We start from the raw sequence: 13295 nt of genomic DNA, 5'->3' as shown, positions 1-13295 counted from the left end.
CATATTTCCCAAGAGAGAAGCTCTCAGGGAAAATAACCTGCCTGCCATATTTCCTGAGAGCAAATAACAAACCGACATCGCCTCCCTCTCTCTCTCTTATGTGGTCAACATTTTGTAATGACAAGACCAATTTCACCGCAAAGATCTTAAAGAAATGGAGTAGCATACTAAAATCCTACAAGAACGTGGCAAAACCAAGCGGTGTGCCGCACTCTTTCCATCACCATTCGTTCATTGATCGCATGGTGGCAATGACCCCATCAAAGTCCTAGGCATTCTAATATAAGTACCATCAAGCAACATGGCCGCGGAAGTTCAAACTAAAATGCGACCATTTGAAAGTAACAGTATAAATAGATTCTGTTCCATTCCATTATTAAGCATTTCGACAGAGGCCCCGCAGTCCCTTTAACATATTTGCTGCCTTGCAATCACTAACATCGAGCACAATCGTCATTGATCCTGATCAGCTAACCAAAAGATAGAACTTCCACTCTCCAAAGTCTCTCTCTCTCTCTCTCTCTCTCTCTCTCTCTCTCTCTCTCTCTCTCTCTCTCTCTCTCTCTCTCTCTCTCTCTCTCTCTCTCTCTCTCTCTCTCTCTCTCTCTCTCTCTCTCTCTCTCTGTGCATGTGTCTGAAAACAACAAATAATTCATCTCCACAATTTCACACAGCTACAGAGCTTCAATCAATTTATGTGTATGTGGGTCATCAAATAATTAAATTCATGGTGGATAAGCTTTCTAAATTACATGTTTTATAACCCTTTAGAATCTCGTTGATTATTTATATTCACAGAAGGAGAAGCATGCACTAAGACTTTTTATCGTATAAAAAAGGTTTCACCATTAACCATTGGTTGTAAAGCGATATCCGAAGTCCATTTTTATCAAACTTTTTAGGCATCTATAGCCACTTGATTTTACATTTAACAGCCATCAGAAATTGAGGCCTTCTTGTAACAAAGGTAAACAATCCTATAGTGTGTAATCCCTTAATATAATCTTAGAGCTACATACATGGGCTCACTGTATAATGTAAAATACATATTTTTTTAGCATAGATTAGTGGACGAGATATAGTTGCTTATTATTTTTAAAATTTGCAAATAATTTTAGATATATTATATTTGAAAAAGTTTTATATAAGTTGCCAGCCTTATACTGTTGAAGCAAAGCGTACCTTAAATATCTATTAGAAAATTGCTTCGGTGCTGGAAAACCATCTATTTGATCATCTTGAACTCGAGGTGTATGTATAAGAAAAAACGATCTCAAGTCCTAGCATTAGTGCATCATGCAACACTTTATAGGGATCGTCAATTTTCAGGATTTTCATGTGCTCAGAAGATCTGCTCAATCTGCATCCTTATTTTAGCTTTAAATTTCATAATTAGATGTGAAAATGAATATTTAGACCATTGCAAAAGTTGTTGATATCAAAACTGCATCTTTTGGTACAGTTTAGAGGTGTGCCTTACTTTGATTGTTTAAGATTGACATCTTATACAAATCGTAGCAATTATATTTTTTAGCTTTTTATTTTGGTCAATATGAAAACACTTGAGTTTGTCACACTAATTATATTTTGGGAAAGTATAGAATGAGACCATTTTCTTTTGGTACAAGGTGGTCACATTAATCTTGACCATTGGATGTGAAATTGGGTGGGGATCAATTATTCCATTGACCAAACTCAAACTTCAAAAGTAACTTTTTCATACTTTGTGACACATTCAAGCTATCAAATTTCACATTAGATGATTGTAAGTAATTGTGACCGCCTTGTATCAAAAGTAAATAGTGTCATTGTATACAATCCCTTACATTTTATAACTTCTTATTTTGGACAAATACCAAACAGATGCATCATATGTTCTATGGAGGAAGAGATCAATGCCCATCTCTTTATTCACTCTAAGATAGCCAGCACCATTTGAGGGGCCTCAAGATTGCCTGCATCTCTTGAGTCTCACACTGGAAGCCACCTGAGATGGCCAATCAAAGCTAAACTTTGACAATTGCTCCCTCGATAACCTAAGCCCCTTAGGATTAGGGGGCATTTTCATAGATAAGGATAGCACCACCCTTTTCTCCTTCCCTCGCTTCATTGGTCACACTCTCGAACACTACACAGACACCCTTATCTTTGATCATTGAAGTTACCAAAGGGCTGTGTAACTTCAACCCCAATAACACTTTGATCATTGAAGGGGATTCCATGAATGTTATCGCTAGGGCTAACAATTGGCCCAATAAGGTGGCCCAAACCGAACTGGTTTGCCCTGCCAACCCTATAAAATTAGGGTCTGAGCCACAAAATGTAGCTCAAATGGCGAGCTAGGGCCAATGCGAACCCAGTTGCCCAGCCCAATCCTCTTTTTTCTTGTTTTTTTTTTTTTTTTTTGCTTTCAGCCCAGCCCAATCCTCCGTATGTGGACAAGGGCTAGGCGAGGCTAAAGCTGGCCCGATTGCCACCCTAGATGTCACCAGGACTGCAAGATCCTCCCCATGCCCATAGAGAGAGGACCGCAGTTTTTATGAAATTTTCCATATATGCAGGGATACTCACATTGTTTGGCGGCATATCTGAAGGTAAGCGTGCAGCAAAAACCCTTGCCAAGGAGGGAGCCACACAACTCAGCACACGGGACTTTTGGGCGCCTTTACTAGAGCCCCCATATGTAAATCTCTTTCATGGACTTTTGGGCGCCTTTACTGGAGCCCCCATATGTACATCTGTTTCAGGCTTGTAAATATAGTGGATGTAATTATATTTTGGGGGCAACATAAGAGTTTTTTGTGCGTAGATCATTCTGTTTTATGCTCTATACTCCATACAACAGTTAAAATTCCAAAAATAAATAAAAATTCTCTCACTCCCTCTCTCTAGAGGGGCCAGCCTAAGCCCGGTAAGAGTCCCAGCCTAAGCACTTTCAACTTTTCCTAGCCGGTCCAGAGCACGAACCATATGGGCCCTAGGAGGGGATGCCAGGTCTACCCTTCCTCAGTGGTCGCAACTAAGGCCAGTAATCAGGCAAAGTCGACTCGACATAGATTCAGGTCTGGCTCTTACTTCTAGGAGGAGCGTGTTGGATTCAAGTCCACAAGCATGAACCCAATTATGAATTGGGTCGGGTCAGGTTCCAAGTCAACCCAACCCAACGTAAAAATTTTATACAAACTAAGAAAATCACATTTAGCTTAATTCCCCAAAAACTATAAAAGAAATTCATTCAAATTTCTCAATAGTCGATGTCAATGATCTAAATCAATATAACTAAGAACTAAAATTGTCAAAATCAACCCTCTTAGCCTTCATACCATGGTGGATGACAATCTGGCCAGAGCTGGGTTGGGTCGATACCATCGACTTGGGATTCCAAGTAGCGTCTAGGTCAGGTCCAGGTCCCTGCACACCCCATCAGGTCCAGGTCTAGATAAAGTGGTCTGGGACCCAGTGGAGTCCAAGTTCAAGTCCATGTCCAGGTCCACTCTATAAATTATTGAGTCAGGTCGGCCCAACCCAGACCCGACCAGACCCAACCCATTCCCTGCCCTAATCGCAACTTGCAACCATCTCATTTTCCATAATAACTTGAATCTTAATAAAAACATAATAACTTTCATCTTGGTAAAAAAAGCAAGGTTCCCAATCGGCATTACACCCATGATTAGCAAGCAAACAAACAAACACAACTTTTTTTGGGGAACGATGAAACAATATTCAAGGGCATTAGATGCTAAATATTAAGAAAACGATTTTGATAGTCAACTCAAAGGTCAAAAACATACTGCAGCCATTTTATATGCAAGACAAAGTGTGATGTATGCCTTCATGCTGAATCCAAAACAAGTACATGTGCTTTCTAGTGACGATAAGACACTCTTGCAAGTCACTTAGCAAGCATCATTCTGACAAACTCTTCATAGTTTACTTGGCCATCACCATCCGTATCGGCCTCTCTAATCATCTCATCGACTTCCTCATCAGTCAACTTCTCCCCAAGATTTGTCATTACATGCCTCAGCTGCCAAAAGATTCAATCAAGCATATATCCATCAAATTGATTGAATCCAGTTTCACCTCTCTCTCTCTCTCTCTCTCTCTCTCTCTCTCACACACATCAAAAGGTTATGTACACCAACATCCCCAACTGTTATTTCTATCATGCGTAGCACTTCTAAATCAAAATTAAGTATAACAATGAAAGTACAGATTCAAATGGAATGTAGAAACCGATTAGGAATATAACTTACCTCGGCAGCAGAAATGAAACCATTTTGATCCTTGTCAAAGACTTTGAATGCCTCTTTCAATTCCTCCTCAGAATCAGTATCCTTTTAAAGATGAAAACATTAAAATTGCACAAGATTGGTCACATAAAATCCATCACAAGATCGGTCAAATAACAAAATCCATGATTTTCTTTTTCTCTGTACCGGTAAATTGCAAATTGTCTTTGACCATGAAATTGTTGACAAGAAACTATTTTTTGTCAGCCAAAATTTGAAAAGGTTTTCATTTAAGGCTCAATTGAAATTCTGAATTCATATCAAGTTCAACACTGATCCCTTTCTAATTACGACAAAAACCAATGAGATAGTCAATTTCACCGGATAGTAACCTCACCTCTCTACAGACCAATTTTGACTTTGAAGAACCATAGTCCCAAGTCCCTCGAGGTGATGACCAATCTGGCCAAGTTACTCGGGCTTGGGCTGTGAGTGAGCCCGTGTTGTCCCAAGTTGGGGGTCCAACTCAAGGATATTAAAAATAATTCAAAAATTATAAAAATTCCAAAAAAAAAAGAAGTTTATTTGTAATATGTTTTTTTATGTTTTCTATCATTCTGGTAAAGACTAGAAAGTTTTTTGGCCATGAATACTTATTTTTACATTTTCTCATCTTTTTTATAAAATTTCAAAAATACCCCCATCACAAACTCATTTTTCCAAAATCTATTTTTTTCTCAAATTTTTTAACTACATTTAGATGTGTTTTGCTTAATTTTACTTTGAATATATGTAGCATATTATTTTGGATTTTTATATTTTATTTTTATATTTATTTTTTAACATTTTTTTCCTGCTACAGTACTCGGCCTACTCGGGCCAAGTTACTTGGAATCGAGCCGAGTTACTTGGACTCAGGCAGAGTACTCAGCTCATGAGTAGTGGTCTCGAACTCTAGCAGAAAGAGTAAAACCAAACATCAGCCTCTTTGATTTTTTATTAATTTAATTTGAATTGAATTTCTTTTTATTTCTACTTTTTTTGACAATGGTTTTGTAATAGTCCATTGAACTTCAGTACACTTCCCACGCAAGAAACACAATCATGACTTTCATTCATTTCACTGGACAGTCATGACCACGATGGACAATGATTTTCAATGGTCAATTGAACCATAGCATACTTTCCAACAAAAAATTCCTTGAAACGTACTTTGACCCAAATGGACTATGACTTTCAATGGTCAATTGAAATATAGCATGCTTTCTCATGCACAAAACTTCATGGAAACTTACTTTCATTTTGCGGGCCATCAGATTCAAAAACTCAGGGAAATCTATAGTTCCATTCCCATCAGCATCGACCTCATTGATCATATCTTGGAGTTCTGCCTCAGTTGGATTTTGCCCAAGGGACCTCATCACAGTTCCCAGCTCTTTTGTGGTGATGCAGCCTGTGCAGGTCAAAAAGGAATGTGCATCACTGATTAGGACACTATAGATAATATGCTCAGATAAAAGTCAAAGTGAACCGAAGTTGCCTTCAAGGCCTCCTCATAAAGAGTGAAATTCTATATGAATTTGTGTGAGTAAGGTATGACCCACAAAGTGTGCCATGTGAAGGCCTAAAGATAGGAGAGCTCAATACCTCTAAAATCTCTATAAAACGGTTATTTAAGTCATAATACCTCTCCAGAAGAGAAAAATCCTTGAATCAAACACCAGATCCCTATGATAAAAAGTTCATCATCCTAAAAATAAGAACAACAACAATTCCTAAACATTCAATTCTGCTAAGCAAATTATAACTAACATTGTGCCCTCTAATCCCTAAGGGATTGATAACGAGCTTTGCTTAGACCCCCTGAATCTCAAATTTGGAAGGAAATCTACTCATACATGAGATACTCTGGGAATACAATCCAAATCCATATTTACCAATTAAGTTGTAATATTCCTCGTTCAAAATTTGCCCTTAGCTGTCTGAGATAAACTACTATTATAACCTCTCATGCTCATGATTCTGCAACATTCTTGAGTCTTGACTTGCTACAGAAAATACCTAACATTTCACTATGAGGAAAAATAGCTGAAGCTTTTCCGAATTCCAAATTTGCCTTGATATGATATGAACCACTCTTCAGTCTTGACCTGCTCTAGCAAATTCCAAACATTTCTCTACGAAGAAAACTAGCTCAAGATTTTCCAAATATCCCTTGAAATAAGATAGCCATATCCCCTTATAAGGAACGACCTGTTTGAGTGCTACTTGTGCTTAATTGTCTTCTTCAGAAGAGCTTGCATGTGCTCCTGATCCTCCAAACCAACTTTACAAAGGTCTCCTTTACCAATTACAAGTTGCATCAACTATACCAGTACCATAGAAACCAATAACAGGTATCATTGTACTTAGAACAAAGCTTGCTTACTCCATGACATTTCAAGACTGTAAATTTCACTGAAACAACAAGCCCCACCACACTGTCTTACCAGAACTTTCTCATGGATTTGGAAGTATATAATACGACAGAGAACATTATAGCAGACAGATACATCTCTATACATTCTTCAAATCATTATCCACTCAAAACACAATGGTCATATCAAAATTTAAGCGGTACACCATACTTTTTGACAAGTACCAGCACAAAACGCATGTGAGGCGCAAGTAGAGAACGAATAATATAGATATTTCTGTATGTTACCTTTAAACTCATTTAGCCAATATTTTGAATCCATTACTTATTGATAACTTGATTTTGTTGACATTTTGTTTACAAATTTATATCTATCTTGGAATAATTTTGTAATATTTTAAAAATGCATATTTTTATTTAAAAACTTTGAAAATTTGGAAAAGGAACTCTTTTACAAACTCTCTTATGTGGGGGGGTAAAAAAGGAAATAAAATGTAAAGGAATTTAAGGAAAAGGAAATTGTTTTGGAAGTGACATGCTCGCTCATGCCATCAAATAGAGATTGGTTTTCTAACAAGTCTCTAATTCGGGTAAGGTTATAATAATATTTACATTAACACACAAAAATACCATCCTTATGTAACACTAACACATTTAAGGAGGGGAACTTTGGGCACATATTTTGACAGGAGAATAGGAGAGAGTATGCTGGGTTTAGGGAAGATGGACGATAAAGTGTATTGGGTTAGAGATCGCGTGATAGAGAGAGGGTATTTGGTTTGTATTTCAATTGGCTTAGTATTGTTGCGTGCCATTTAGAAATTCCCAGAAGATTCAAGAGCAATTTCAATTCTAACAGACACAACCACCAACTAGACCCAAACTTAGCATAATGGGATAGATAAACCCAACTTTATCCTCAAATTTGGCCATGAATGAAAATATTTGCTGTACTGTAACTCTGACGATAAAAATATCATCCTATTGTTTACACTACTTCGAATTGGTAGGCCACAAGTATCCCATCAAATTGCACACATCACGCTAACCAAATGGTCAAAAAGGATAGCTACACATTGGCCGCTAATTTCAATAATGATAGCAATACAGTTAACTAGTCCACAAGGATTATACCAAGTTATGCATTGAGTGATCAGAAATTATGCATCGAGTGATCAGTAATCAGTTTGAATTGAAAAAAATACCGCCTGCTACTTGTGTCTCCCAAAGAACAATAAACAATGAAGTCAAACTGCAAACTCCAATAAACTTCTAAAAATTAATCCAAATAAAAAAAAAGTAGGCAACCACAACGTTCAAATACCATGTTCTAATCAGACACATTGAATTAGCACGACTTCTGTTATACCACTAACTTGGTTACAATCAAATTAGTTAAGGAAAAAAAAACCTTGGTTTAAGCAAAATGTGAAAATTACCTTGTACCTCTTTCAAAGACCATCAAATAATATGATGAAATACTTTAACTAGGATGTATAGGCCAGAAAGGCATACACGAGGAAGAAAAGGTATGCCTCAGGTGCACCAATAAAAACCTCTATTGTTCCAAATCTAAAACCAGCATTCGCCGAATTAATTTCCCCCTTCCAGCTCTAAAGTAGTATTGTAGACCAGGTGCAATGAGTCTTTGTGATTATAACATAGTATTTGAACATTGTGGTTGCCTAATTATTTTTATTTGGATTAATTTTTAGAAGTTTATTGGAGTTTGCAGATGGACTTAATAGTTTATTGTTCTTTGGGAAACAAGTGGCAGTCGGTATTTTTTTCAATTCAAACTGACTATTGATCACTCAATGCATAACTTGTCCTTGTGGATTAGTTAACTGTATTGCTATCATTATTGAAATTTAGTGGCCAATGTATAGCTATCTTTTTTTACCATTTGGTTAGCGTGATGTGTGCGATTTGATGGGATACTTGTAGCCTGGCAATTCGAAGTAGCGTAAACAATAGAATGATATTTTTATCGTCAGAGTTATAGTAAAGCAAATATTTTCATTCATGGCTAAATTTGGGGATAATTTGGTGCATTATCTTATAACCAGTAGTTTCTTTCTTTTCTGTTTTTTATGGTGACAATAACAATACTACTTTATTGGTATTTAAGCAGTTGGAATATAAAAAAGATGATATTTTAATCACGGTGTATGATCTATTGATTACTGCTATATTCATCATCATCATCATCAGAACCTTTTCCCAACTAATTGGAGTCAGCTACACAAATCTTGGTCCGCCATTATGTTCTATTAAGGGTCATACCTTCAGTGAGGCCATAAGTCCCCGTATCGTTTCTCACTACTTCTAACTATATCCTTTTGGGCCAACCCTTGGCCCTTTTTAGCCTTCCACTTGAACGAACTCGCACCTCCTAACATGTGTTATACTGGGTTTGGGCTGCACATGGCCAGCCTACCTAAGTTTACCTTCTCTCATCTTATCGCCTATTGGTGCTACACATAAATTCTCTGAAATGTATTCATTTCGACTTCTATCCCTCCTTGTCTTGTCACTCATCCATCTCAACATCATCATCTCAGCTACACTCATTCTAAGGGTATGTTGTTTCTTGTCTGTCCAATATTCTGCCTACAAAGCAAAGCTGTCTATATCCATCAGGTGCATTTTTGTTTTTAACTCCAGCAAACAATGGAACTTACATGCTTGAATCTATTGAATTGTTAGAAGATGAGAATCAATTGAATTATCAAAACTTCAGAGCTACAAAATTAGATTTGACCTCATCTTTGGGTTTCCTTTATCCGGATGCCAAAAAGGGTCCTTCCATCTGCGTTTCCATAGAATGTCAATTCTAAACCCCAACATTGCTTCAGATGTGCACCTCATATTTAGATTTGCAAGTCATATTGTCCTATTTTTATGTAGAAGCAACAAAATCCTTGCCCAAAAATTGAATATCTCAAATTAAGAACGTTGTCTTGCATGTATGCACATGTCAAACAAAACCAAAGCACGCATGTGTACACATATAATCATCTAAATAAATGTGTGTGTTTGTATGTATATTAGTGTGTGGACGTGTACAGACATTCATGCATGCTCATATGCGTGTTTTTTAGTATATGTGTGTGTATGGATGTGGATCTATGTATGCATGTATGCACATACTTTTGTATGTAGTAATTAGCTGATCAAGAATTATATGTATGTAAAATGTATCTATTTGTTTCTGTATATATAAACATACAGAAATGCATGTGAGCACATATATAGCAATCTCAAATCCTTCTCTACTTAATTGTGTCACTTTTAGAAATTAAAAAGAATACGTAAAGAAAACAATTTTTTATTTTTCTTACGAGCAGATAAAGAGAAGAAGAACAAGTTGATAGTGATCATCACATAGTCAGAAACAGAAAAAATGCAAAATCATGAAATACAAATCAAAATGGCATTTAGATATAATAGAATCAAATCCAACAACTCTAAGTCATCAATTCGCAATAGAGAGCGACTGAACCAAAATCCAAAATGAGTGGTGTGAAAAAAAAATTGAGAAATAGTCGTGTGAAAAATTTTCAAAAAAAAAACAATTAGTAGCAAGTGTTGCCCTATGATAGGGTTGTGACATGAGATGCATGTAATTTGTCTAATCTTTTTGTTTTTTCTCTAATAGAAACGGGTAGGTGCCCAAATCCCCACTAATTTACCCAAAAAATAATACTATAATAAATCCAAGAGACCGAGAATACATTATCTAGCAGTAGCAAAACAAAATCATATCCAATTAAAAAAAATGGCCAATAAAACAAGAAAAAAATAAAGCTTCATTGCAAAACCAAGTTGAAAATATAAAACTTTAACGCGTCTATCATATGCAAAATGTATTGCTCAAACATTCCAACCAATCAAAAACTGAAAAAATATGTAAATAAATAGCAGAAGGCAAGAGCAACAACCAAGCTTCCAGAAGTGCATAAAAAAAAACTTACATTTTCTCAAAAATGGATTGCAAAACTCATCTAGAGGTTCATATACTTAAGGAAAAGAAGCTTGGGGCACAAATGGATCAACATAATGGGATAGGAAAGAAAGTACAAGACACAAGATTCGAGTAAAAAAGACCAAGAGCAAACGCAATCCAGATTCACAAACAAACCGATCACATCAATTTGAAAAAAGAAAAAAGACAGGACATAAAGAATACGCTCCACATAACCATAGAAGGAGAGTGGAATGAGAAAATAAAATAAAGTCAAGAACAAAATAAAATATAGAAACACATGAAGAATCCTACGACCATGGATCACACCACTCCACTAAGATTTCCAATTTTCGGAAAACAACAAATTCAGGTTGGAAACAAGAAGCCTCAAGCAAAAATAGATAGACAAAGTAGAGATGATGAAAAGATAAATGAGAGAGAAACAAAGAGAAAACAAATACGGTTCATATACAGCTTGATCACAGCGCTCATCTAATATTCCACATTTTCATAAATAACAAACATAGTTTAGAAAGAACATGCTCAGGAAAAGAAAAAAAAAAGTTCAAGATGACGAGAGAGAACAAGAAAGAGAAAATATTGCCTGAATCAAACAAAAATGAAGCACAGCACCCATCTACGACTTCAGATTTTTAAACAAGCATTCAGAAAGAACGAGCTTCATACAACAATAGAGAAAGAGAAATAAAGGATTGAAATTAAAAAAAATGATGACAGACAAAGAGAAAATACATCAAGAATCAAACAAAATTGATAAGAGATAAAAGAGAAAATACGTCCAGAATCAAACAAAAATGGATCCCAGCACTCATCTAAGCCTTTGTATTTTCAAAAAAAAACAAAGGCATCTCGAAAACAAGCCTCACGTCACGAACAATAGAGAGAGAGGAGCTAAACTAAAAAATGATGAGAGAGAGCCTTTGTATTTTCAAAAAAAACATAGGCATCTCGAAGACAAGAGCTAAACTAAAAAATGATGAGAGACGAAAAACGGATCACAGCAACAAAAGTTTCATATTTTCCAAAAAATAACAGAAACATGCCAGAGAGAAAGATGAGCATGAGAGAGAAAGAGGGAGAGAGACTACATCACGATCAAACAAATAATGGAACACAGAACTCATCTAGGGTTTCAGATTTTCAAAAAGCACATGCTTTTAGAATAAAAAAACTTCTCATGAAAATAGAGAGAGAAAGTGAAACGATAAGAAAAATAATGAGAACGAAAGAAAAAAAAGGAGACAGATAATACATCTTGAGTTACACAGAAATTGATCACAGAAATCATTTAATGTTCCAGATATTTATACTCATATCAAAAGGAGCTTCTTCACACAGCACGAATGGAGAAAGAAGAGAGAGATGAAGAGACTGATGAGAGAAAAAAGAAATAGAAAACACATCTAAAATCATACAAAATGGATCATAGAACTCATCCAAATTCTAAGGTTTCATATTTCCAAACACATTTATACAGAACAGACGGTTCTTCCCACTAGAGAGAGACAATAAAGTCATAAGAGCGAGAGAGAAAACACACCCAGAATCACATAAAAATCGATCAGATAACTCGTATAGGGTTTCAAAGTTAAAACGCATCTACGCTTCTTCACAAAATAGAGGAATAAATAAAGAAGAGAGAGGAAACGGAAATGATGAGAGACAAAGAGTGAGAGGAGAAAATGCGTAGATTTGTTACCATCTCCATCTTTGTCGAAGAGGCTGAAGGCCTCCTTGAACTCAGAGATCTGCTCCTCTGTGAGTTGTTCTGCCATTTTTTCTTTCTAAAACTTGGAAGCGATCAAAATTAATTTACATTGTAAAAAAATGTCATTTTATACGATTCCTCGCTCTGGTCCTGAGCGCAGGAAAATGACTAAAACACCCCGTTGTTCTTTTCAGAAATATCGCTGAGAATATCACTAGAGAATAACATATAACGGGCCCGGCAGGTTTATTAACAAAGTGTGGTTTGGATAAGGGTGTAACTCTAAACATTGATAGTAAGGTGCATCTCTGAATTCTATCATGGGATGAAATTTTTAGTTTCAAAAATTTTTAGAGTAGTTTGAGAACTAATTTTTATTTTTAGTTATAAAATTTTACACTCTAAAAGTAATTCAAATCATGTAGATCTATAAGCACATAAAAATCTTAAAAAATAGACGGTTCGAATAATATATTGCAAGAGGCACTATTTTTCGGACTCAAAATTGTTTTTTTCTATTTCCATACATCTTAACATCAAGATGATTAATTAGAGGGTTTTCCAACCACCGGAAAAGTATTTTCCAATTGATTTTTGAGGTGCATCTTAATTCTAGAGTTTAAGGTTACAACCTATATAAACTTTTTCCATTAACGAAAGCTAAATTGTGAAACAATTATAGTTTGAAATCTGTGTAAGTTTACTTTTAAAAATAAAGAGGATTCAATTGCAATATTTTATGATTATAAGCACCTATATTTGTAAGAAAAATGAGCACCTAGATTTGTAAGGGCACTTTAAAAAGCGCTCTCTCTCTCAGTCACATTTGTTTTTAAAGTTAACAATTTTTTTTTCGCAAGAAGACATATCATGATTAATGACAATAATCACCCATTGAAAAAGAAGAGATAATTACTTTTGGTTTTTACGATTTCATTTCAGCAT

At 35.7% G+C, this 13295-nt stretch overlaps 1 protein-coding gene across 1 annotated transcript; it reads right to left on the bottom strand.

The window, feature by feature from the left end:
* Positions 1-3673: 3673 nt before the first annotated feature.
* Positions 3674-12449, bottom strand: LOC18439217 (calmodulin). The gene is made up of 4 exons (XM_011626945.3): positions 12342-12449; positions 5531-5688; positions 4260-4340; positions 3674-4030 (listed from the first exon to the last, which is right to left on the bottom strand). The coding sequence occupies exons 1-4, from the start codon at positions 12415-12417 to the stop codon at positions 3896-3898; spliced, it is 450 nt and encodes a 149-aa protein (XP_011625247.1). The 5' UTR covers positions 12418-12449; the 3' UTR covers positions 3674-3895.
* Positions 12450-13295: the final 846 nt, after the last annotated feature.

This window comes from Amborella trichopoda, chromosome 4, assembly GCF_054954075.1.
Source record: "Amborella trichopoda isolate Santa Cruz 75 chromosome 4, AtrichopodaSantaCruz75HAP2 v2.0, whole genome shotgun sequence".
NCBI classification, from domain to species: domain Eukaryota; kingdom Viridiplantae; phylum Streptophyta; class Magnoliopsida; order Amborellales; family Amborellaceae; genus Amborella; species Amborella trichopoda.
This window is presented reverse-complemented; position numbering and strand designations above follow the sequence as displayed.

Bases quoted from the DNA above. Each gene is read 5' to 3' on its own strand.
- LOC18439217 (XM_011626945.3), bottom strand. From the start codon at position 12,417: ATGGCAGAACAACTCACAGAGGAGCAGATCTCTGAGTTCAAGGAGGCC. The intron at 5,689-12,341 runs GTAACAAATCTA...TGACCTGCACAG, and splicing joins CTTCGACAAAGATGGAGATG to GCTGCATCACCACAAAAGAG. The intron at 4,031-4,259 runs GTAAGTTATATT...ATCTTTTGGCAG, and splicing joins GTTTCATTTCTGCTGCCGAG to CTGAGGCATGTAATGACAAA.